This window comes from Chanodichthys erythropterus, chromosome 17 (assembly GCF_024489055.1).
Source record: "Chanodichthys erythropterus isolate Z2021 chromosome 17, ASM2448905v1, whole genome shotgun sequence".
Lineage (NCBI taxonomy): Eukaryota > Metazoa > Chordata > Actinopteri > Cypriniformes > Xenocyprididae > Chanodichthys > Chanodichthys erythropterus.
The window spans coordinates 27556520-27583362 of NC_090237.1; the positions used below are offsets into that span (position 1 = coordinate 27556520).

The 26843-nt window shown below is 40.0% G+C and overlaps 1 protein-coding gene across 4 annotated transcripts in view; it reads right to left on the reverse strand.

Annotated features, from left to right (window-relative positions):
- nphs1 (NPHS1 adhesion molecule, nephrin) overlaps positions 1-26843 on the reverse strand; it is a 119153-nt gene that overhangs the window by 1049 nt on the left and 91261 nt on the right. For 3 of the 4 annotated variants that reach the window (XM_067365601.1, XM_067365598.1, XM_067365599.1), the window contains 9 exons: positions 26619-26775; positions 25221-25372; positions 19154-19265; positions 16538-16719; positions 13735-13791; positions 10945-11064; positions 10239-10284; positions 1419-1542; positions 1183-1249 (listed from right to left, as the gene is read on the reverse strand). In XM_067365601.1, coding sequence (XP_067221702.1) covers positions 1183-1249; positions 1419-1542; positions 10239-10284; positions 10945-11064; positions 13735-13791; positions 16538-16719; positions 19154-19265; positions 25221-25372; positions 26619-26775 — 1017 coding nt within the window. The remainder of the gene's footprint in view (positions 1-1182; positions 1250-1418; positions 1543-10238; positions 10285-10944; positions 11065-13734; positions 13792-16537; positions 16720-19153; positions 19266-25220; positions 25373-26618; positions 26776-26843) is intronic. The other variant, XM_067365600.1, reaches the window with a different exon arrangement.

Below are 26843 nucleotides of genomic sequence, written 5' to 3' on the forward strand. Positions count from 1 at the left end.
TCACTAACTGACTATTAAACCGGTTAAATGCTGTTTGTGCAATAGGCATGAATGATACATCAAATAATCGGGCTTGTGGAGGAGAGATAAGCTATTAGTTTTCTAAGTGATTTTGACTGGCAGATAATAAAATGGGTGAACAAATCCCACAAACACTGAAAGAGCAACCCTAGTCATACAGTATCTAGGGACACACAAACACTGCATAGTGATGGGCTACAAACACTCAACACCCTAACAACTGCATTGCGATGGGCTACAGACACTCGGAATACCCTAACAACTGCATAGCAATGGGCTACAAACACCCAGAACATCCAAGCAACTGCATAGTGATGGGCTACAAACACTTAGAACACCCTAGCAACTGCATAGTGATGGGCTACAAACACCCAGAACACCCTAGCAACTGCATAGTGATGGGCTTCAAACACTAAGAACACCCAAGCAACTGCATAGTGATGCGCTACAAACACCCAGAACACCCTAGCAACTGCACAGTGATGGGCTGCAGACACTCAGAACACCCTAGCAACTGCACAGTGATGCGCTACAAAAACCCAGAACACCCTAGCAACTGCACAGTGATGGGCTACAGACACTCAGAACACTCTAGCACCTGCATAACAATGGGCTTCATACACTTAGAACACCCTAGCAACTGCATAGCCATGGGCTACAAATACTCTAAACACCCTAGCAACTGCAGAGTGATGGACTACAGATACTCAGAACACCCTAGCAACTGCATAGCGATGGAAAACAAACACTCAGAACACCCTAGCAACTGCATATACTCAGAACACCTTAGTAACTGCATAGCGATGGGCTACAGACACTCAGAACACCCTAGCAACTGCATAGTGATAGGGTACAGACATACAGAACACCCTAGCAACTGCATGAAGATGAGTTACAAACACACACAACTGCATAGCAGTGTACTAAAAACATTATAACATTAGAAGTCGCATAGCAACACCCTACCTACAACACCCTAACATTGTGAGAGTGACTGTAGAAGTAAATATCTGGAGTTTATTCAGGGGATTTTTGTTAAATAGGCAGGAAGTTATTTGGTAAAGGGATCAGGACATAAAGACAAGATTTGAGCCTAAAAATGTCAAATGTTAAGCTTTAAAATCCCTATTAAGTGTATGAACACATTAAATGTAGTCTCACCATGATCCTCAGGGCCTTCAAGGTGAGTATACAGCGCAGGACTGTAGTAATAATGAGGAATCTCCTGCTGTTGAGATGTTGGGAAAGGAAAAAGAAAGGACAACTTCAGTAGCAATAAATATTGTTTGTGAATTCAGGTGGGATCTTTTTCATTACAAGGCAGCAAACATTCCTTTCATGAACAGCCCTTTTTATTGGAAAGCCTGAACAGACTGCGTGAGTGTCCAGTGATATACCTGTCCATAGCTCTCATAGACGTTGCTGTCAGGCTCGGAGCTGCTGTCAATGAGGAGCGTTTGCTGTGCCGAGGCGTTGATAAGCTCTCTGCTCGCATAGCGTGTTGAGCTGCTCGACGTGGACCTGCAGAAACAGAGAAACTTCACAGTCGCAAATCACAACAAATTGCAACTGTAAGTTAAAAAACCAGACAAGAATGAAAAACTTCTGCAACCAGGGAGAATTTTCCAAAAAGCAGTCCATAGATGTCTGGAAAATTTTATGTTTAAGGTAAATTATTAGAAGGTTTAAATTACAACATTTACTTCCTTAAAGGGTTAGTTCACCCAAAAATGAAAATTTTGTCATTTTTTACTTATCCTCATGCCGTTCCACACCCGTAAGACCTTCGATCATCTTCCGAACACAACTTAAGATATTTTAGTTGAAATCCGATGGCTCTGTGAGGCCTCCATAGGGAGCAATTTCCTCTCTCAACATCCATAAAGGTACTAAAAACATATTTAAATCGGTTCATGTGAGTACAGTGGCTCAATATTAATATTATAAAGCGACAAGAATATTTTTGGTGCGCCAAAAAAAAAAAAAAATAACGACTTATAAAGTGATTGCCGATTTCAAAACAATGCTTCAGGAAGCTTCGGAACACAATGATTCAGCGTTTCGAATCTGCTGTTTGGAGCGCCAAAGTCACGTGATTTCAGCCGTTGGCAGTTTGACACGCGATCTGAATCATGATTCAATACGCTGATTCATTATGCTCCGATACTTCATGAAGCAGTGTTTTGAAATCGGCCATCACTAAATAAGTCGTTATTTTATTTTATTTTTTTGGTGCACCAAAAATATTCTTGTCACTTTATAACATTAATATTGAGCCACTGTACTCACATGAACTGATTTAAATGTGTTTTTAGTACCTTTATGGATCTTGAGAGAGGAAATGTCATTGCTCCCTATGGAGGCCTCACGGAGCCATCGGATTTCAACTTAAATATCTTAATTTGTGTTCCGAAGATGAACAAAGGTCTTACGGGTGTGGAACGGCATGAGGGTAAGTAATAAATTACAGAATTTTCATTTTTGGGTGAACTAACCCTTTAATGCATGTTGTATATATATATACACACAGAATCATATTGTTACAATACAGATGGCTCGGAGACAGAAGATCACAGTTTAGGTGCTTTATTGACACAAGTAGAGAATACGTCGAACACAGGTGAGGATTAGATGCAATAAGTGAAGTGATAGAGGAATGGATGGTAATACTGTCCTTTTGTGGTTGCAGGGTGAAGTTGATGCTGATCGCTGAAGCTGTGAGGTACTGGAGGCTGGAGACACTCACACACACACACACAGGTAACACATGAGGAGATGAGGGATCGCTGGAGACAGGTAAGTAACACGGGTGTCCTTGAGGTAAGCATACAGAAAGAGTCCTAGTTGCGAACTAGACCGGACAATGTGACTGAGTGTGTGAGTGTCTTATATACTGGTGCAGATTGGCATGCTGATGAGGTGCAGGTGAGAGTGATCAGTACTCCGGAGATGGGGTGCGTTGTGATTGGTGGACGGAAGAGCCTGGCGAGACTGTGACAGTGGAAAGTGGATTGAATGCGATACTCAGGAGGGAGTTGGAGTTTGTAGGTGACAGGGTTGATCTGCTCCAGGATAGTGAACGGGCCAATGAACCTGGGACTCAGCTTGCGGCATGGCTGGCGTAGATGGATGTCCCTGGTGGACAGCCAGACCTTCTGCCCAGGTTGGTAAGGTGGAGCTTTGGAATGGTGAAGGTCGGCTGTCAGTCTACGCCTGCGAAGTTGGCATTGCAGTTGGTGGTGCGCTGAGTCCCAGACCCTCTCACTCTCTCGGAACCAGTAGTCGACAGATGGTACGTCCAAGGGTTCCCCTGACCTGGGGAACAGAGGGGGTTAGTATGAGGTAGGTAGCTGAGTATGCACTGGAAGGGTGTGAGTCCAGTGGAAGGCTGACGCAGGGAGTTTTTGGCATACTCTGCACAAGAGCCCTGGTGGCCGTGACAGAAGGTACGAAGGAAACTCTGATCTCTTGAATCTTCCTTTCCGTCTGCCCGTTCGTCTGCGGATGGTACCCCAACGATAGGCTGACGGCTGAAACAATGTCTTCAGGGATTCCGAAGTAGCGGAAGATGTGATTAAACATCAGCTCATCCGTTTCTAAGGCAGTAGGTAGTCCTTTCAGAGCAATCAGACGACATGACTTGGAGAATCTATCTACCACCACAAATATGCAGGTACAGCCTCCGGATGCTAGGAGATCTGTGATGTCCACCCCTAGGTGTGACCATGGACGGTTGGGAAGGGACAGAGAAAGGAGCTTGCCTGATGGTAGATGGCGTGGGCTCTTGGAGATTGCGCAATCCCTACAGCCCTGCACATACCTTCTGACATCAGATGTCATGTTGGGCCACCAGAAGCGATCTTTCAGCAATGAGAGGGTTTCATTGACCCCCGGGTGGCCAGTGCCAAGTGATGTATAGGCAGAATGGATAAGTGGAGTGCGTCCTGCTCTGGTTATGTATTGCAAGCCCTGCGGGCAACCCAGAGGAGTGTTGGTGGAGGCATCGGTAGAGGGAATGGTCTCCTCCGACCAGGTGATGGGGCTGGGAGGATGGAAGGATGGTTTCAGGTTCATCAGTGTTCTCTTCTGGAGTGTGAAGTCGAGATAAGGCATCAGGCTTAACGTTTCTGGATCTGGATCTGTAGGAAATGATGAAATTGAAACGGGTGAAGAAAAGCGCCTAGCGGGCCTGTCGGGTGTTGAGTCTTTTGGCGGACCGTAGATATTCCAGGTTTTTGTGGTCAGTGAGAACCAGAAACGGATGTCTTGCTCCCTCCAGTCAATGCCTCCACTCCTCGAGGGCCAGCTTGACAGCAAGGAGTTCTCAGTTGCTGATGTCGTAATTCACCTCCGCGGGGTTGAGCTTGCAGGAGAAGAAGGTGCATGGATGGAGGCGGCTCGGATTCCCCTGCTGCTGTGAGAGGACCGCTCCTACTCCTGTAGTGCAGGCATCCACCTCCACGACGAAGGGTTTGTCTGGATCAGGGTGAACCAGGAGAGGAGCGCTGGTGAAGGCTTCCTTGAGGGTGTTGAAAGCTGCTTCAGCTGCCGGAGTCCAGGACAGAGACTTGGGTTTGTTTCTCAACAGGCTGGTGAGAGGGTTGGAAATGGAACTGTAATTCTGGATAAACCGTCTGTAGAAGTTGGTGAAGCCGAGGAAATGTTGAAGTTTCTTAACTGTGGTGGGAGTTGGCCAGTTCTTGATAGTGGCCACCTTCCCCTCGTCCATCCGGATACCACTGCTGTCGATGTTATAGCCAAGGAACTGCACTGAGGGTTGATGAAAGGAGCACTTTTCGGCATTGAGGAACAGCTGGAACTCCCTCAGGCATTTCAAGACCTCTGCAACATGGTGGCGATGTTCAGCCAGGCTCCGGGAGTACATTAAGATGTCATCGATGAAAACCAAGACGAACTTGTGGAGAAACTCCCGGAGCACCTCGTGTATGAAGTCCTGGAATACGGAGGGGGCGTTGACCAAGACATAGGGCATGACCAGGTATTCGTAGTGTCCTGTGGGCATGACAAAGGCGGTCTTCCACTCGTCCCCCTCACGTATCCGGATGAGGTTATGCGCGCTGCGGAGGTCCAACTTGGTGAACACAGTGGCACCACAGAGATGTTCCAGGGCTGCTGGGACGAGAGGAAGGGGGTACCTGAACTTGACGGTGATGTTGTTGAGAGCTCAGTAGTCAATACAAGGCTGCAAGCTTCCGTCCTTTTTGGCAACAAAGAAGAATCTGGAAGCAGCAGGGGAAGTCGAAGGACGGATGTAGCCTTGAGCCGGGATTGACAGGGGACAGATCCTTCCCCTGGGCACTGACTCACCCGGAAGCAGATCAATGGCGCAGTCCCATCGCCTGTGTGGAGGCAGCTTAGAAGCTCTCTTGGGGCAGAAGACGTCGCTGAAGGGGGGTAACAAGATGGTATATCCACTGAACGTTTCTCTAACGGGCTCTCAATGGAAGTGGCACAGACAGGGAGAGACATGGAGCCTGAAGAACTTGGAATGGGAAATTCAGAGAAACTGTTTTTAAAACAGGTGTCGCCCCACTTCAGGACTTTGCCGGTCTTCCAGGAGAGGATGGGATCGTGCTGCTCCAACCACGGTTGAGCTGATGGCAGAGGGCGCCGGAGATGAAATTGCCTGCTGACCCACAATCGAGAAGTGCGGTAACTGGAATGGAAACATCAGCAGCAGTAAGCTTCACAATAGTGGCAAGTGGCTTCATCTTATTTAGAGAAGGGAAGATGGCACTCACCATGGGACGAGGAGGACGAATGGGGCATGCAGAGATGACATGATCAGGAGCACCACAGTATAAGCACAGATTCTGGGTCAGCCTTCTCTGCCATTCAGCGGGAGTCAGACGAGTGGTATCCGTTTGCATGGGTTCGTGGGCTGGTTCTGGAGGGCTGACGGATTCTGGTCGGCAGAGGATGGTGTTGTGCAGAGACGAGACACGACTGCATACGAGTGGCAAAGCTGATGGATAGTTGGATGAACTGTTTGAGGCCGATGGAATCTTCGTATGCAGCAAGATGCAACCGCACTTGAGGGTCCAATCCTTGACGATAAGTCATTAGAAGTGCTTGTTCATTCCATCCGTTCTTGGCAGCGAGAGTTCTGAGTTGAAGAGCATATTCGTTAAGACATTTTCCCCTGCTTCAAACTGTAAAGTTTCTCACCATTAGCTGAGTCCCAGGCAGGTTTTCCAAACACTTCTTTGAAATGATTGATGAAAACGGAGTAGGATTGGGTAGCTGGGTGATTTTGGGACCAGATGGAATCAGCCCATTGAAGTACTTTGCCGCTCAGGTGTGAGATTATGAAGGAAACCTTGGACTGTTCGGTGGGGAACATGTGCGGTTGCATCTCCAGGACCAGCGAGCATTGGAGAAGGAATCCGTTGCATTTCTCTGCTGAACCAGAGTAGGGCGCCGATTTGGCCATGGGACTGGTGTACAACAGCGGTGAAGGAGTGATGGTGGTGTTTACGGAAGTGATCGCTGGAGGTGCTGGCGTGGGAGCTGGTTGTATGGTGAGTGTTCGACACAGAGCGTCCACCAGGTCTTGAAATGGATCGGGATGGCTCATACTTGTGTCAGTCGGTGATGGTCCGGTCTTCTGTTACATTACAGATGGCTTGGAGACAGAAGATCACAGTTTAGGTGCTTTTTGACACAAGTAGAGAATATGTCGAACACAGGTGAGTATTAGATGCAATAAGTGAAGTGATAGAGGAATGGATGGTAATACTGTCCTTTTGTGGTTACAGGGTGAAGTTGATGCTGATCGCTGAAGCTATGAGGTGTTGGAGGCTGGAGACACTCACACACACTCACACACACAGGTAACACACGAGGAGACGAGGGATCACTGGAGACAGGTAAGTAACACAGGAGTCCTTGAGGTAAGCATACAGGAAGAGTTCTAGTTGCGAACGAGACCAGACAATGTGACTGAGTGTGTGAGTGTCTTATATACTGGTGCAGAGTGGCGTGCTGATGAGGTGCAGGTGAGAGTGATCAGTACTCCGGAGATGGGGTGCGCTGTGATTGGTGGACGGTGGAGCCTGGCATGTCTGTGACACATATATTTGTCTCTGTGTGTGTGTGTGTGTGTATGTGTATATATATATTAGGGGGTGTAATAGTACATGATGTATTCATCCCGAACTGTACGGTACTAACATCATGTTTCAGTGCATGCAATCAGACAACGAATACAGTTAGTCACGGGCGATCCACACTCCAATCCAGAAGGGGGCGTGCGCATTAATACAACGCTATTTATAATATAGTTTATAATACAATGCATTAATACAACGCTAAAGTTTTACCATTTTTTCGACTGTACCGAAATCATACCAAAACGTGACGCCAAAACCGAGTTATGTACCGAACTGTGACTTCTGTGAACCATTATACCCATAATACATTTGCTGCTTTACAAATGTCATTTTCAGTTCAATTTAAATGTACATTATGTAACTTTTGGCCCTGTAGTGGTTAAAAAACAAAACTGCATACATTTTGCTGAAGAACATTGTTTTGGCTGTGCTTCAGCTCTGTGTGACTTGTCCGGATGAATGTGGTTATCCTACTGCTCATAAAACATTCACTATTAGGCTTAAAGGTGCCATAGAATGCTTTCTCACAAGATGTAATATAAGTCTAAGGTGTCTCCTGAATGTGTATGTGAAGATTTTTTTAATTAATTTTCCTATTTTGGGGCATCATTATAAATGCGCCAATTCAGCATGCTTCCCCTTTAAATACTCGCGCTCCCTGCCCCCAAACCCGTGATTCCAAAATACATTGCATAAACAAAGTTCACACAGCTAATATAACCCTCAAAATGGATCTTTATAAAGTGTTTGTCGTGCAGCCTATCGGATCGTGTAAGTATAGTATTTATTCGGTGTTTACATTTGATTCTGAATGAGTTTGATAGTATGCTCCATGGCTAAAGCTAACATTACACACTGATGGAGAGATTTAAAAAGAATGAAGTTGTGTTTCTGAATTATACAGACTGCAAGTGTTTAAAAATGAAAATAATGATGGCTCATCTCTGTGAATACAGTAAGAAACGATGGTAACTTTAACCACATTTAACAGTACATTAGCAACATGCTAACGAAACATTTAGAAAGACAATTTACAAATATCACTAAAAATATCATGATACCATGGACCATGTCAGATATTATTACTCCATCTGCCATTTTTCGCTATTGTCCTTGCTTGCTTACCTGCATAACGTCTGATGATTCAGCTGTGCACAGATCCAGATGTTAATACTGTCTGCCCTTGTCTAATGCCTTGAACATGGGCTGGCATATGCAAATATTGGGGACGTACACCTGTTCTTTGGAGGTCTTTTAAACAAATGAGATTTACATAAGAAGGAGGAAACAATGGTGTTTGAGACTCACTGTATGCCATTTCCATGTACTGATCTCTTGTTATTCAACTATGACAAGGTACATTCAATTTTCAATTCTATGGCACCTTTAAAAGATATATCCAGTTTGGATGGAAAGGATCTCAAGCTGACTAGCTGAAGATGTAACTGTAGCTTTACCCATTAATAGACACAGTACTTCCTTGAAAATAAATTCCAGCACAGCGCTGCAACAACCATAATGAAATGACCCTTCACAATAGATAATGCTTTACAATGAACTCTGTTAGAGAGCTACATATGACATTTTATCTGTTCAGTAAAATACCTTACTCACCTGTTGAGTAATAAAAATACCATCTCACATCGCTTTTACAACATTTCAAATCCCTCAGTTCTCGGCATCTCCGAAAAGCCAAGCCAATGTTGGTTCTTGTTTTATAACGAGTTGTCAAGTTCTCTTTTTGCCAGCAGACTCTCCTATGTTCTGTATTTATTTAAAATGGTTGATTTCCTGGAAGTTGGAGATTTAGCGGCTCCATGTCAACCTTTCTCACTCATTGTGACAGCTAATCTCTGCCACTCCCACACACCTCAAAGTAGGCGGAGCAACATTTCTCTATATACGGATATGATGAGACACACAGACAAATGACATACGTTCGAAATTTTGAGTGAAAACTATCCCGTCAGGTCTTACATAGTGAATCAGATTAAGATAAAAACGTGTTTTGGAAGAAGGATTGATGGTGTATAATTGTTGTTCATTTTGAATAACAACAACAACAACAACAACAAGTTACACTGTGCACCGTTAAAGTTACTTGCACTTAAGTTACACACTTAAGGCTTAGATTTCTTTTTTTCTAATATTCAACTAAAACTCCAAAACTTTTGTCTATTCTGCCATTTATTTATTTTTATTTTTATTTATTTATTTATTTTTATTTTTTGTAGCTCATGACTCTGTCACCTGTAGGCTGGTGAAATGAACACTCTGTACTTCTCTGGAGTCTATTTATGGAGATGCAAGCTAAGCAGCGTTTCTATACACTGTCTGGAGGGCTTCTATAGCCACTGGAAGCTGAAAGGATCTAGACAGGCACAAGTTGTTCTGAATGCCTTCGAGCCATCACAGCATGCTGGTCTTGCTTGTTAGTGCAGCTTTCTAAGGCACACATCACCATTACTATTGCTCATATTGTGGCGTAGGGGTTTGTTCACACTCCTAATTCCAAGAATTACACTTTGGCAATAAATAACAAACTAGTCTAATGTAGCCAGACCTTCAGACTGACGACAGAAGGTCTGGATTCTATCACAGCTTTTATTGGCCTGCGAGCCACAAACTTCACATACTTTTGAAAATCCAGCGTTAAGTTGATCCTGGTAAGCGTTCATTGTCAAAGTTGTAATCACAGCGGCGTTCTTTTTCCATGAGGGGGTTCGGCACCACACCATTTGTTTCCAGGCGGACCGTTAAAGAACGTGATAAAGAACATCCTGCAGAACTCAACCAACCAGATGACGACTTCGAAATTTGTGTTTCCAGTTAAGTGCGCCATATGCATCAGACGTTCAGCCAACGGTCTGTGGGCGTGACGTCTGACGCTGAGACTAATTACATCCTAGCAACCAAGTAACAAAGTCCTGGTAACCATAGCATCAATGCAACACGTTTTGCGGTCGCATGTTTATCAGAAACTAGTTTGTCTCTTATTTTTTCAGTGTAAAGACACCCCAGTGTCAGTACTGAGTGGGCATACTTGCAATAGAGCTTTGATTCAGAGCGCCTAACGTGACTGACCTCTGCTCCTCACTTTTCGTCTCCTGTGAAATGCTCCTGGTGTCTTCTGAAGGCAAAAAAAGGAGAGTGGGGTGTTAGAGGGCAAAGGTCACAGGAAGGAGAGCATGACAGAAATGAAAGGAAAGCCAGATCACCAGAAAGACGGAACACAAGATTGTTTGTGTACGGAACATTCATCATACGCCATTTCAATTATTGGTTCCTCCTTACAAATTGTGTTGTGACAGTAGCTTTAATAAACTGATAAAAAGGACCGTTCAAATTGAAAGCGAGAAGAGAGGACGACAGGTTCATGAATAGAGAGGAAAAGGAAAAAATCGGGAGCGAAAGATGAGAGGGGAGAGACAAGACACCTGACAGTTTGAAGGAAGGGGCGAGGCGAAAAAAAGACAGATGGGGTGAGTGAGAGAGAGAATGACAGAGGACGAAAGGGAAAGGGGCGAGATAAGGGGAGAGACGAAGGGAGGAAGTGACAGCTGCCGTGGAAAGGAGAGATGGCGGGATGATGCAGATGGCTGAGGAGGCAGCGAGCGAGATAAGAGAAAGAGAGAGAGATGGATTTAAAAGTGAGAAGTCATATTAGGATTCAGACAGTTCATCCCTTTTGCGCTGCGTGCTGTCGCTGAGAGTCGACCAGTCTAGGACACGCTGTCTAACAGTGCAAAGTAGAAACGGTGACACACTGAGGAGTTTCGCTGTCGGTTACCTTTCAGGCTCCACCCTCTTTTTTTCCATCTGGCCAATAGAAAGCAGCTCAATGGATTTAGGAATAAAAGTAGGCCACCCACAACCAGGATCACCACGGCATAGACAGGAAGACCATGACCTGTTGAGGAACAAGTGTTATTAACAAAAATAAACAGATAAAAAATATACACTAGTTGCATCCCAAATGATGCACTATACACACTTGTACACTATGTACTTATGTAATATGTACTCATCCATGTAGTGTATGAATTTTAAAAAATAATAATAAAGTTTGTTTTGATCCACCCTCCCCCTCCTCCTGCAACGTAATAAAAGCTGTGACTGCTGAGTGCATGAAGTGTCCAACATTCCACTCTTTGTTTTTCCGTTAATTTAGTGCATCATCCAGGTATCTAAAGTGCACATTTTCTTTTTGAAATTTTTTGATATAATAGGGATTTTAAAATAATTATTAAAAAAATAACATAATACTTTATATTATAACTATATTAATACTTTAATAATATTAATAATTATTATTATTATCATTATTATCATTGTTAATATTTTAAAAAATGCCTCATTTACTTTGTCCAGTCAGCATTTAATAGTGTAAGTAAAGCCAGATTTCTAATAAATTAATTATAATTAATTGTAACCAGTTATTTTAGTATCATTGATGCAATATTAGTTTCTGTTAATATTTTCAATTCAATTTTATTTTTATATTTTCTGTTTTCAATTTTTAATTTTATTAATTAAATTAATAGTATGTTTTCATTTTTTTTATTGTTTTTTTATGTCTATTTAGTTTTTATCGAGTTTTAATTTTTGTTAATTTAGTTTTAGTTATTTTAGTACTTCAACTTAAGTTAAACAAAATTAGAATGTTGCCTTGGGAGCTTATATACAATTGCTTTATGTTTTATTTTAATTCAGTTGATCTTTATTTTATTTCAAGAAATGCATTTTCTATGGTTTGAGTTTAACAACGATAACTCTGATTGTAACTTACATTTTTAAGGAATACCAAATCAAATAGTGCTTTGGTGAAAAAGTACTATAAAAAGTAACAGACTTAATACAACCATTAAAAATCACCCTGACACCAGCTGCTTAAAAGGTATTTGAAAAAAAACATCTGAGAAATGTGTTAGTCTGACTCAGTTAGAGAATCATTTACTTTGGTAGATATTTTGTTAAGCAATGCAATGACATTTTAAAGCATGACTTAAAGGTGCCCTAGAATCAAAAATTGAATTTACCTTGGCATAGTTGAATAACAAGAGTTCAGTGCATGGAAATGACATACTGTGAGCCTCAAACACCATTGTTTCCTCCTTCTTGTGTAAATCTAATTTGTTTAAAAGACCTCCGAAAAACAGGCGAATCTCAACATAACACCGACTGTTTCGTAACAGTTGGAATCATTAATATGTACGCCCCCAATATTTGCATATGCCAGCACATGTTCAAGGCATCAGACAAGGGCAGCCAGTATTAACATCTGGATCTGTGCACAGCTGAATCATCAGACTAGGTAAGCAAGCAAGGACAATAGCGAAAAATGGCAGATGGAGCAATAATAACTGACATGATCCATGATTACATGATATTTTTAGTGATATTTGTAAATTGTCTTTATAAATGTTTCGTTAGCATGTTGATAATGTACCGTTAAATGTGGTTAAAGTTACCATCGTTTATTACTGTATTCACGGAGACAAGAGCCGTCGCTATTTTCATTTTTAAACACTTGCAGTCTGTAATGCATAAACACATCTTCATTCTTTATAAATCTCTCCAATAGTGTAGTGTTAGCTTTAGCCATTAAGCACAGCCTCAAACACATTCAGAATCAAATGTAAAAATCCAAATAAATATTATACTCACATGATCCGACACATATATGGGCAGGGAGCACGCGATTTAAAGGGGCCGCAGCCTGAATCGGTGCATAATTAATGATGCCCCAAAATAGGCAGTTAAAAAAAATTATAAAAAAAAATCTATGGGGTATTTTGAGCTGAAACTTTACAGACACATTCAGGGGACACCTTAGACTTATATTACATCTTGTAAAAACTGGTTCTAGGGCACCTTTAAGAATTCAAATACTTTTGGGCAGAAGATACGTATATTAATGGCAGCTTTTCCATATATATGTTCATGAAGTTGAAAGATGTCATGGTTCGAATTTCCACAACTGCATCACTGTCTTGTTGGATTTGCTATTCTATATGTCACTGTTTTCTAGAAGAGAACGTGTGACTACGGATTTGACATGCTCGAGTCATGCCTCACCACAAGAAAATACCTCCAATGCCGCATGAACTAGTTTATTCACATAGACAAGAGACATTGATAAATCTCTCCCTGAAAAAAAATCCCTCACACAGTATATCATTCCCAGATCAAACTGATGACATAGGAACTATCTAAGGAAATTGAAAACCCTAATGAATCTTTTCTACACAAACCCAATCAAAATGCAAAGCAGTATCTGGCAGACCTCGAATTTGCCGCAAGCTAATGTCAGTTTATTCCGTATCCCGAATCAAGGGTCAATAACTGCCACTGTGTCCCATTAAACAGCACCAAAGCGTTCAGCCTGAGCAAAACTGCACCAAAACACAGAAGAGAAAACATTGAGCCCCAAGGCTTTATAAAAGCACATGAAATAGGCCGGTAAAGGCCATGGAAACTGAAGTACGAGCTGAGAAATTGATCTGAATTCTGGGGTGTCAGGCCTTTTCTACATTTGATAAATAGCAGCTGCAGTGAGCCAGAGGAGGAAATGCAGCACCTGCAAGTGCTGGGTCCTTGTCTGCTGTGGAGACCCCGTCATCAGCTTCCTCCGCATCTGAGAGCAAGAAAGAGACAATGTAAGTCACTTAATGCAGAGATTACAGAGTGCAGTCACTTTGCTCTGCTCTGACCATGAGTCTAAGATCAGAAAATCAAACCAAATATTGATTCAAGTATTTTTCTTTTTTGTATGTAAAAACATGTTGTAGCACCTAAATCACTAGTCGGCATTAGAGTCCATTACAGTGGATGGCAAGTATAAAGTGGAAAATAATGAATTCCACTAAAGGCACAGAGGTACCAATGTGTAAAATCAAAGATTATAGACTTAGTCTAGCCTGAAAAGTGCCATTGTAATATGTAAAGATTTGTGTCAGAGTAAATGACATATTTAATTTGATAAACGAAATGAGGTACTTTAATGGACTGTACTCTTACACCCTTGTTTTCATTTGCATTAAATTACATTCGGCTTAAAGTGAGTTGAAATAAGGTGATTGATTGCAGAAAGCAGTACATATACCTACAAAACTGCCAAATGCTTTTTTTCATAGTCTAGTTATTATTAGAGCAAAAGCATTTGCCATGGATTTGTTTTATTGGGGTTTTAGAGGAAACTGTACAAACTAACCTGTTCTCCTTGTTGTTATTTATCCTTAAAGGGTTAGTTCACCCAAAAATGAAATTTCTGTCATTAATTACTCACCCTCATGTTGTACACATCGGTAAGACCTTCGTTCATCTTCGGAACATAAATTATCTTTCTGATGAAGTCTGAGAGCTTTCTGTCCCTCCGTAGAGATCCAACACAACTACCACTTTCAAGGTCAAGAAAGGTAGGAATGACATCATTAAATGTAACCCATGTGGTTTAGCCTCAATTCTATGAAGCGACACGAGTGCTTTGTTTTTGCAAAAAAAAATATATATATAATTTACCACTTTAATTGCAAAAATATTGATCTGCAACGCACGTTCATGAGAGCTTCACAACACATGCGTGTTGTGTTCAAACTCAACGCACATGCGAGAACATCACAATGCATACGTGTTTTTTCAGACTTGCGCGTCAACTCAATGCATATGCGCGAGTGTTCACGAGAGCACCACGAGGCATATGTGTTGTGTTTAAGACTCACGCGTCAACTCGACACACAAGCGCAAGTGTTCACGAGAGCATTCTGACGCTTGTGTGTTCAGACTCGTGCGTCAACTCAACTCACATATTCGAGTGTTCACAAGAGCATCACAACGCGTACGTTGTAACAGTCGGTTTTTGCGCAAACAAAGCACTCATGTTGCTTCATAAAATTGAGGTTAAACCACTGGAGTCACATGGAGTACTTTAATGATGTCATTCCTACCTTTCTTGACCTTGGATTGGTAGTTGCGTTGGATCTCTATGGAGGGACAGAAAGTTCTCAGACTTCATCAAAAAGATATTAATTTGTGTTCCAAAGACGAACGAAGGTCTTATGGATGTGGAATGGCACAAGGCCATTTTTGGGTGAACTAATCCTTTAAAGCAGGGATAGGCAAGTTCAGTCCTAGAGAGCTGCTGTATTGCAGAGTTTAGCTCCAACCTTAATCAAACACACTTGAACAAACTAATCAAGCTCTTCAGGATTACTAAGGCTATAGACAGGTGAGGGTTTTTTTTTCAGGGTTGGAGCTAAACTCTGCAGGACAGCGGCTCTCTAGGACTGAACTTGCCTATCCCTGCTTTAAAGGATTAGTTCACCCAAAAATGCTTTTGAAATGTTCATGCAATTACAGTGAATGGGGACTGCAGCTTTCACTCTTCAAATAATCTTGGAAAAAAGCACTATGAAAATTATACATTAATAATAATAATAAAAGTTTCTTGTGCAATAAATCAGCTTATTAGATTGATTTCTGAAGGATCATGTGACACCGAAGACTGGAGTATTGATGCTGAAAATGCATATAAAATTACATTTTCAAGTATATTCAAATAAAAAAGATATTTTAAATTCTAATAATAGTTCACAATATTACTGTTTTTAATGTATTTTTGATCAAATTAATGCAGCCTTTATGAGCAGAAGAGACTTAAAAGAATTTTGGTCTGTTTTTCACAGAAAGCTATTGTCCTTTTTTAATCATTTTTTTTTTTTTCCTCAGTAAAAGATTACCTTGGACATTCTTAAAATATCTCCTTTTATGCTCCATGGAAGAGAGAAAAATATGGGCTCGTTATGACATGAGAGTGAATAAAATTTCCCTTTAAATAACTCATAACTATTAAATAACTAAGGTTTGTCAGTTCTACTGTCAGTGAACTCTGTGGCAGAGCCATGTTGTGTTTTCTGTACTTCCGTCAGCTGCCTGTGCTCATGACTAATTTGTTTTGCAAATCAAATGCTATGACATTACAATTGCAGAATTCATTATGTTTGCCAAGGGAATGTAGCTTATCATCATTTATCATACATCACACGGTTTTGTTTTCTGTCTCTCTTCCTCTATCGCTCGATTTTTCTCCCTCTCCTTCGCACACCGGGCAAAATACAGACTGAAATATGCATTCAGAAAACACACTGGTGCACTGATTGGTGTAGACATTCAGCCATTCGGCTTATTTGCATGAGACTCAGCCGTGATCTTTGCCATACAAATGAGATGTGATTGGTCAGATTGATGAATGGCTCATCAAATCAGTGGAAAGTAAAGCCTGCATCTAAACCTAGAAGAAAACCCATCGTGGTCGGAACCCAAATGACGAATAATTTTGTTTATGTGTCAGGAAGGCTTTATTAGACAGACTGAGCTGAATTTACCGGCAGTGGTGACCGTCAGTATTTTGTTGTTGTCTGCATAGCTGCTCTCTCCCATTGTATTGAGAGCGTTGACCGAAAAGTTGTACGCAGTTGAAGGGTTGAGGCCCGTGACTGTATACACAGTAGCTGTCGGAGGAAACACGTCCACATACATGAAACTCACCGATCCCGCCCACTGGTACCTGTCAATCAAACAAATGCTAATGTTTATATACTTGCATGTTTCTTTTTTTATTATTTACTTTCATACAGTTCTAGCCTAAACTTATGTTTTTCTTTAAAGTGTCTGCATTCAAGGTGCTCAAACATTTCTTATTCATTTTATGTCATAAATTTCATGTGTTCCTTTCACTGCCAACGGCATGACACAGTGTCCCTTTCGAGGGAACTCAGTGCTGCATCATGGCGTTCCTATAGCACCAATGGCATGATGCAGTGTCTCGTTCCCTTCTAAGGGAACCAGGTTACATATGTAACCCTGTGACGTTCCCTTTCGAGGGAACTAATTGCTGCGTCATGACGTTCCTATAGTGTTACATATGTAACCCTGAGATGTTCGCTTTTGAGAGAACTCAACGCTGCTTCATAGCCTTCCAATAGCATCAACGGCATGACGGCATGACTCATTCCTTTCTCAGGGAACCGGGTTACCTACATAACCCTGAAATGTTCCCTTTCGAAGTAACTCAACGCTGCTTCATTACGTTCCCAAAGCACCAACGCCATGACGCAGTCTCATTCCCTTCTCAGTGGACTGTAGTGCAGTACACTATATTGCCAAATGTCTTGGGATGCCTGCCTTTACGTGCACATGAACTTTAATGACATCTCATTCTTAATCCGTAGGGTTTAATATGGAGTTGTCCCACCCTTTTCAACTTTTCTGGGAAGGCTTTCCACAAGGTTTAGTAATGTGTTTATAGGAATTGTTGACCATTCTTTTAGAAGTGTATTTGTGAGGTCAGGCAGTGATGTTGGCGAGAAGGTCTGGCTCATAGTCTACGCTCTAATTCATCCCAAAGATGTTCTATCGGGTTGAGGTCAGGACTCTGTGCAGGCCAGTCAAGTTCCTCACACCAAACTCGCTCATCCATGTCTTTATGGACTTTGTGCATTGGTGCACGGTTGGAACAGGAAGGGGCCATCCCCAAACTGTTCCCACAAAGTTGGGAGCATGAAATTGTCCAAAATGTCTTGGTATGCTGAAGCATTAAGAGTTCCTTTCACTGGAACTCAGGGGCTAAGCCCAACCCCTGAAAAACAATCCCACACCATAATCCTCCTCCACCAAACTTTAAATTTGGCACAATGCAGTCAGGAAAGTACCGTTCTCCTGGCAACCGCCAAACCCAGACTCATCCATCGGATTTCCAGACAGAGAAGCGTGATTCGTCACTTCAGAGAACACATCTCCACTTCTCTAGAGTCCAGTGGCGGTGTGCTTTGCACCACTGCATCCGACGCTTTGCATTGCACTTAGTGATGTAAGGCTTGGATGCATCTGTTCGGCCATGGAAACCCATTCCATGAAGCTCTCTACACACTGTTCTTGAGCTAATCTGAAGGCCACACGAAGTTTGGAGGTCTGTAGCTTTTGACTCTGCAGAAAGTTGGCGACTTCTACGCATTGTGTGCCTCAGCATGCGTTGAGCCTGCTCTGTGATTTTACGTGGCCTACCACTTCGTGGTTGAGTTGCTGTCGTTCCCAATTGCTTCACGAATGGACTTATTCCACAAGTGGCAACCTATCACGGATACCACGCTTGAATTCACTGAGCTCCTGAGAGAGACCCATTCTTTCACAAATGTTTGTAGAAGCCTAGGTGCTTGATTTTATACACCTGTGGCCATGGAAGTGATTGGAACACCTGAATTCAATGATTTGGAGGGGTGTCCCAATGCGTTTGGCAATATAGTGTATGTGACACTGAAATGATCCCTTTTGAGGGAACTCAGTGCTGCATCATGGCGTTCCTTTAGCATCAACAGCATGATGCAGTATCTTGTTCCCTTCTAAGGGAACCAAGTTACAATATGTAACCCTGAGACTCTCCCTTTCAAGGGAACTCAACACTGCTTTATGGCGTTCCTATAGCATCAACAGCATGACGGCATGTCTTGTTCCCTTCTAAGGGAACCAAGTTACATATGTAACCCTGAGATGTTCCTTTTTGAAGGAAATCAATTCTGCATCATGGCATTCCTGTAGTGTCAACAGCATGACAAAGTGACCCTGAGGTGTTTTCAATTTTTCCAAATTTCAAAACTATTCCTTATTTGTTTTTTTTTTTTTGTTTTTTTTATTTAAATTAGACTTTATTATTTATGTATTTGAAGATGTAAATCAGATTTTGAATCCCACACTTTCAACATGGCCTCAAACATTTGGACCAGACAGGACTGAATTACTATGAAATGTGATATGTACAAAAAAAAAAACTGCCTTTCCTATCAGGGAATCATAAAGAAATTACGGAGCCATAGACTTAGATAAACATTTATATCAGCCAACTGAAATGTGTGCAGTGTTATGACACACTAGAGACAGAGATAAAACATATCCACAACAAACACCATGTTTTAGACACCTCACAGCTGCATTTATGACAACTTCACCTGACACGGAAGTTCTGTGTCAAACCACCGTCAAACCCAGGCATCCATTCCAGAGTCACAGAGTTATGGTTGACACGGAGCAGCTTCAGGTCTGATGGGGGATCGGGGTGGTCTGAGAAAGACATAGAGAGAAATAGAGAGAAAACAAGCTCATTAAAATAAGAAAGAAAAAAACACTACTGCCTACTTATAGCACTGCCTGGAGAATGTTTATTTAAGAGGGGTAGGAAGACTGAGAGAGACGATGAGAAAGAAATTAACAGGCTACTGTACAGACAGAAAGAGATATGTGTGTCAATACACTTCACTATGAAACTGCTTAATTATATTGTTGGCTCTCTTGGGAGGGGGGTGAAGGGGTCAATCCGAAATAGCAAAGCAGAGAGCAAAAATCTGCACCATTCCGTTCCCCGGTCGACTGATGATAAGAAGCACATAAAATTTATTACTGCTGTGTCAGATTAATTATGAATATTCACGGCAGTAAAAACAGAGAAGGAGGTGTGGACAAAAAGAGGCGGATATTGGATTGTATTTCATGGTTTTTATGATAAACATTAAATGTGCCTGCCTGAGTCGATTCCACAGACCTCAGAGAGAGAGAGACCAATGAAAGAGAGTACAACAACAAACTGGCAATCGTAAATAAATAAAATTATATATATTGCCAAAAGTATTGGGACACCCCTCCAAATCATTTAATTCAGGTGTTTCAATAACTTCCATTGCCACAGGTGTATAAAATCAAGCACCTAGGCATGCAGACTGCTCCTACAAACATTTGTGAAAGAATGGGTCGCTCTCAGGAGCTCAGTGAATTCAAGCATGGTACTGTGATAGATTGCCACCTGTGCAATAAGTCCATTCATGAAATGTTCTCACTACTAAATATTCCACGATTAACTGTTACTGGTATCATAACTAAGTGGAAGCAATTGACTCTTCACCAGAAGTTTAACTGACAAGCGATCTAACCAATCATAACGCAGAATCCGCCATTTTGTCCGACAAAGCAGTCAGGAGTTAGAAGATTAACCTCGGTGGACTTGAACTTGAAAAATGGTGTGTATTTGTGTATTTTGTGTCTTTCTGCTTTTTAAACAACATTCTTTCACATGTTCATTCATTTTTATTTGATGCATTAAATTAACTAGTAGGAAGAGATGATCATTTCAACAAGGTGCTTGAGCTGAGGCACTACAGCAATCTGTCATGACACATTAAAGAGCCACAAAACGTTTTTATTGTTCGAATTTCTTGAAAAAAATTACACAATTTGAAAGCTGGGACTTTGTTTAATATCATAAGTAACCTGCTCTGTCTTGTCTATCGACGTGTTGTCAGTGTCCTCTTTGCTCCATGATGTATTTTACACTGCGTGTGGCCTGACAGTGCCATGGCTTGTCGGACAAAGCAACAGTAACTAAGGGGGGCGGGTCTTTGCGAAGGGTCAATTGGGAACAACAGCATCTCAGCCACAAAGTGGTAGGCCACGTAAAGTAGAATACGGAAGGCGGTCTGGCAGAAGCTAGATATTTTACTTCATAACTTGTTAAATATGTTTTTTTGTTTTTTTTTTTTTTTACACAAACGCAACGCTTCGCTTTAGAAGGCCTTTATTAACCCCCCCGGAGCCATGTGGAATACGTTTATGATGGATGGTTATGGATGGAGACACTTTCTTTAGCTCATACTTGTTTGGTAATGCTTACTGCCATTATAAAGCTCAGATGCTCAGGATATTTATTAATATTTCTTCGATTGTATTCATCAGAAAGAAGAAAGTCATTTACACCTAGGATGGCTTGAGGGTGAGAAAAGCTTGGTGTAATCAGCCGTTTGAACAAATCGAATGAATCAACGACTTAATGACTTACTCTTTTAGATATTTACCGCCACCTACTGGCAGTTTTAGTTTCTTTGCCATTAAAGGTATAGTTCACCCAAAAATGAAAATCCTGTCATTATTTACTCACCGTCATAGCTGTTGAAGCCTTAAAGTTTATTTGTAATAATTCTATGTAGAATCATTTTTTAAAGATACTTTTTGTAATGTCTATTTGATGCTTTTCTCATTTAACACAATAATGACTTTATATTTTCTTTTGGGGATACTTTATCTGCCAAATTTGATGTGTGATTAAATTTTCAATTAATTTGATTAATTAATCGCCACATTGACAAATTTTTGTAATTATAGTTCTATCATGACAACTCATAAAAATGAAGATTTTTAGCGTGGTAATGGATATGACATTGTTCATGTATTTGGTCTTGGCGGAACAAATCTGCAACACTGCTGCTGTTGACTATTGCTGTTGTTGTATATTATTGCAGAGCAAGCACAGGAACTTGCTACTGCCAATACATACACTGATATGCTGCAGTCTTATATAAGACATACTGCTGCTGCACAAATAGCATATACAGTCAAACCAAAATGTATTGAGACACCTTGAACATTTCATTCATTAATACAGTTTATTCACTATAGTTTAAAAAATTAATTAATAAAATATGAGGTTATAAGATATTACAGTTAAATCTTAATAATTAATTAAAATTTAATTAAATTTAAAATTAATTAATTTTTAAAATTAATCTTAATTATGTCTGAAATCACTTAAGCAAAACATGGTCAGGTCAAAGTGTCTGAATTTTTGGTTCCAAATCTTTATCAGTTTTACTGGTAGCCCACTAAATGAAGAATTTTTAGGTATAATGTGTCACTGTTTACTTTATTTTGCTATCCTCAATTACATAAATGAACTATAGTGTCTTGCAAAAAAATAAAAAAAATATCAAAAATATAAAAAATGCCTGAATAATTTTTGGTTTGATTGTATATATATATATATATATATATATATATATATATATATATATATATATATATATATATATATACAGCTATGGAAAAAATTAAGAGACCATAGCTTTTCCATAGCTGTATATATATATATATATATATATATATATATATATATATATATATATATATATATATATATATATATATATATATATATATATATATATATATGAGCAATATCACACGAGTATCCGTGCGATATGGCTGTATATCAGCACGCTGTGATTCGTCCGTAGGCACGAGGCCGCAGGTAATCACAGCGTGCTGATATACAGCCATATCGCACGGCTACGAGTGTGATATTGGGTTTATACAACAGTTCGACGGCACGAGTGTGTAAATAAATAAGAACAACAACGGAGTGTCTTTAAAACCCTCTTTTGTGCAGCACTACTTCCTTCCGCCACGGATTCAAATCTCAATTTGACAGTTGGACCAAGCCTCCGTTACTAATTCTAAAACGTCACTTCAGAACTAGGAATGAAGGAACGTTTCAAAACTCAAGTTGTCAGTTGAACCAAGCCTCCGTTACTAACTCTAAAACGTCACTTTAGAACTAGTAACAAAGGAACGCTGAGTCGCTTCATTGAAACACATTGAATTTTCTACAGTATTAGAGAGAGAGAGAGAGAGAGAGAGAGAGAGAGAGAGAGAGTAGGCTATTACCTGTGTCTGGTAAATTGCATTACATTCATTCATCAAGTCGATGTCCATAATATTACATCCTTTATACAAGTCCGTTTGAATGTCCGCTGAGGTAAGCGATCTTTGTATTTGTCTTTTTTTCAGCTTTGGGATTTTTCTATCCATAACACCACAGCGCTAAAACAACTTCCTTTTGCAAAAGTTCCTTTCAATTTAAAAGTCTCTTGTGACTCACTGACCAAATTCTCCTGTAAAGTGTTGCCGCCATCTAACGGCGTATTAATGTAATGTTCACTCAATCCATATTACTTAATGGACATATTTATATAAAATAATATTTATTGAACAACATATAAGCACAATTGTACAGTTCAGTCAAACATAAAGCACTAGTTATTAAAAATAAAAATAGGTCACCATTTACGCTGGTATGTGGGTTCTACAAATATTTAATGAATGAAAAGGATTTTAAAGAGCTTGTGGCAAAACCTCCTAACTCCATTGGATCCTCAAACTGTCAATCAAGCCTCATTAATCCGCCTCACCTCTGAATGAAGTGCGCACGCAGTTTGGACATCTCCTCTGTGCAATGCAAAGGTAAATAAAGATCTGATGTTTGAAAAAAAAAATGTAAAGCGTTTTCTTTACTCAAAAAAACATATGTTTATAAAGTTTAATGTTTTACGAATTTGAAGCGGAGAAGAGTCTGATATGTCCCGTCTAGTTGTAGCCAATGTGCTATATAAGGATGTAACGTAACGTATTATTATCAAATTTAACATAGCACAATTCGACTTGCCCTGTAACAAATAATAGATTAATAAGACCAAAGATTGCCCCTTCTATGTGCTCAAATTTAATTATGTCTCATGTTTAACCACTATAAGAGCCAGCGGCAAATCCCAGAGGCACTGGCCGAGATTAAGCTGTTCTCTGCGGTTACAGAAGCACTGAACGGCCGCTGACGCACTCGAGCTCGCATCTCCGAAAACGTCAAAACAAATTGTAAAATAGGCTCTGTTATTAAATATGAGTCACATATTTCAGGTCTAAACAACTACATTCTCGCCTAAAAAACTATTAAAACTACAGTTCGTGGTACAAGAAGTAGTATTTGTAAAAATTACGGTTGATTTGATCGGCCGCCATGACGGTCACTTCAAGCGGAGTGATACAAACGGTGAAAAGGCAGTAGGAGTGCTGTTATCACTGAAATATCGCATGGCTATCAGCCAATCAGATTCGAGAACCAGACAGAACTGTTGTATAAATATATATATATATATATATATATATATATATATATATATTATATATATATATTATATATATATATACATTATATATATATAATATATATATTATATATTATATTATATATATTATATATATATATTATATATATATATATATATATATATATATATATATATATATTATATATATATATATATATATATATATATATATATATATATATATATATATATATATATATATATATATATATATATATATATATATATATATATATATATATATATATATATATATATATATATATATATATATATATATATATATATATATAATTATATTATTATTATTACCCATAGACAGGTGGAGCTGGGGAAGTTGGAGGGTTTCGAATGAACTCTGAAAACATGCTACAAACTGCTATATTGAATGTTAACCAGCCATTTAAATGTTGTGAGCAGCGAGCTCATTGGCTGCAGATGCGACATGAATCAATCAGCTTGTGCCAAGTAGTTAACGCTATGAATATCACCAGTTTGTGTTAAGGATCCAACAGCCTGTGCCATCTAGAGTTTCATGACAGAACTAGGCATTTAGGGAATTTGTAGAAAACATTATCAAATTGTTTCATTTCAGTCTATGATAAATGTTCAGAACTTTCATCTTTTTTTATTATTTTTTTATAACAACCTTGGTCCAAATCTCCATTATAAGTGCATTAACAATGTTTGTGTAGTTTTGAAGCCACGAGTTTCCAAATGGTAATTGAGAGCGCATTTTTTAAAAGAAATTCTCTGATGATAATGCTCTGAGGAACTCACAATACTGGAGAAATGGAGAGGTGGTTTGCATCATAAAAAAGTAACATAATTAGTATTACAATGAGAGAGGGTGGCATTCATTGTGTGAGAGAGGTAGACATATCGATCCACTCAGTTGTTCTGTAAATAAAGGGACAGACTGAAAAAGAGCGGATGTTGATTACCACAACTGAATAATTAATATCACAATTGGTGCTCAGGTCGAGAAAAACAAAATCTCATTGCAGAGCAGAAATCTCTTTCATGGCTTTGCTCATCATCTTTGTATGCGTTTATGAGTTGGAGATAAGAAATGTGACACCCAGTCACCGGTGGCTGTTTGTTTTCATTTATTATGTTTTTATTTATTCATAAATTTATGCTAATTCACGTTCACCTTTCAGCGGGGGTCAAGAGAAGGTGACCTGACCATGCAGCTAAAGCTGACCATTCCAACTTTGCATTAAACCTCTCACTTCCTGTTTGTACGTACTGGTGCTGAGGAGCTGGATGTCTAGAGAGTCTTCTCCCATGCTATTGTGGGCAGTGCAGGTGAAGATGGCGTAGTCCAGCGCTGCACTCACGTTTATGACGGTCAGAACGCTTGTGTGGATGGTACCTGTCACCACAGTCTTCTCCTCGTACCTGTATAAGGTCACATAAACACTTATATGAGACATTCAATATTAAAGCACAATGAAAACTGTTTTGCATTTCCTGAAGGAAATTAAAGTTCTGCAAGGCAGCCAAAAAAACAAACAAACAAACAAAAAAAATCCTATATGGATAGTTAGAAAGAAAAGGCCAATCACATATGGGTATGTAAATGAATGCAGTACACACACACACACACACACACACACACATTATGATATGATCAATAAACATTTCTCATTTCAATTAACATTTCAATGTACGGACGACAGATAGATAGATAGACAGAATTGAGGACTATTATTGAGGATATCAATAATAGAAGTGCGGTTTTTACAGCACTAACAAACACCACCATTACAAGCTCTAAAATGAAGGAAACTAACCTGAAACAAACACATGCACATATAATTAAAATTTAAACACTGTCATTACACATTCCACACACATACAAGTATGTGATCATGGCTCTATGCTCAGCAGAACTCAGCAAACACACACACACACAGAGAGAGAGAGTGCTATTTAAATGAGAACCCACCACTGACTTCTACTGATCATACATTAGGCAAATTATAATTCTACAAGCTAACTAACCCAAACTCTATTGTTATCTTTTTTAAAAGACATTATTTTGTGTCTTTTTAAACTTTATGAAAGTATGTAGCATAGGGGTGGTTGCCTACATGGTTCGAGCTGCAGGGTTGCCAAATGATTAAAGAAACGTTATCAGCAAGATGGTATAAAAATGTACATTTCTTGTCTATTACCACCTACTGCTACTTATACCAACAACAGAAATAAGCGCAGTTATAATAGCAAAATATGTGGGAGAGCGTTGCTATAGTGTGACAATATTGTATTGCAATATGTAGCACTTCAAAGTTAATACTGGATCAAAACTAGTTAGCACATCATTTGTAATTGAAAGGGTTGAATGATTATCTGGTTGGTTACACTTAAAATAGTCAGAAAACAGTGTATGAGATGATACAAACTTTTACCATTAATAGTACCCAGCATATATGTAAAAGGTTACCTGAGAGATAGGAAGAGAGAGAGAGAGACTTTAGAAAAGAGAAGAGAGAAAGATCAGAAAAAGGAAGAGCCAGAGCAAATAAACCTAGCCTAAGCCCCAGAGCCTAACCAATGTTTATGGCCTATAAGCCAACCCAAGACAACAGGTCTTGACAACAAATGCTGGATGAAGCAATACTAATGTCAACAGTGGACCAACCTGGGGTTGCCCAAGTCTAAAGGGAATCCATTTTTTGCCCAGTTGAAGTGCACACGAGGAACGCCTTGTGCCTGACACACCACATTTGCATCGTTGCTGCCGTCCCCACGGCTGGCCACCTTCTTCCACTGCGGCCCCTTCTGAAGCTCGGGAGCAACTGCAGGAACATGGAAGTGTTTTGAAAACCAGTACTCATTTACAAGAAACTGAATATACCGTTCAATC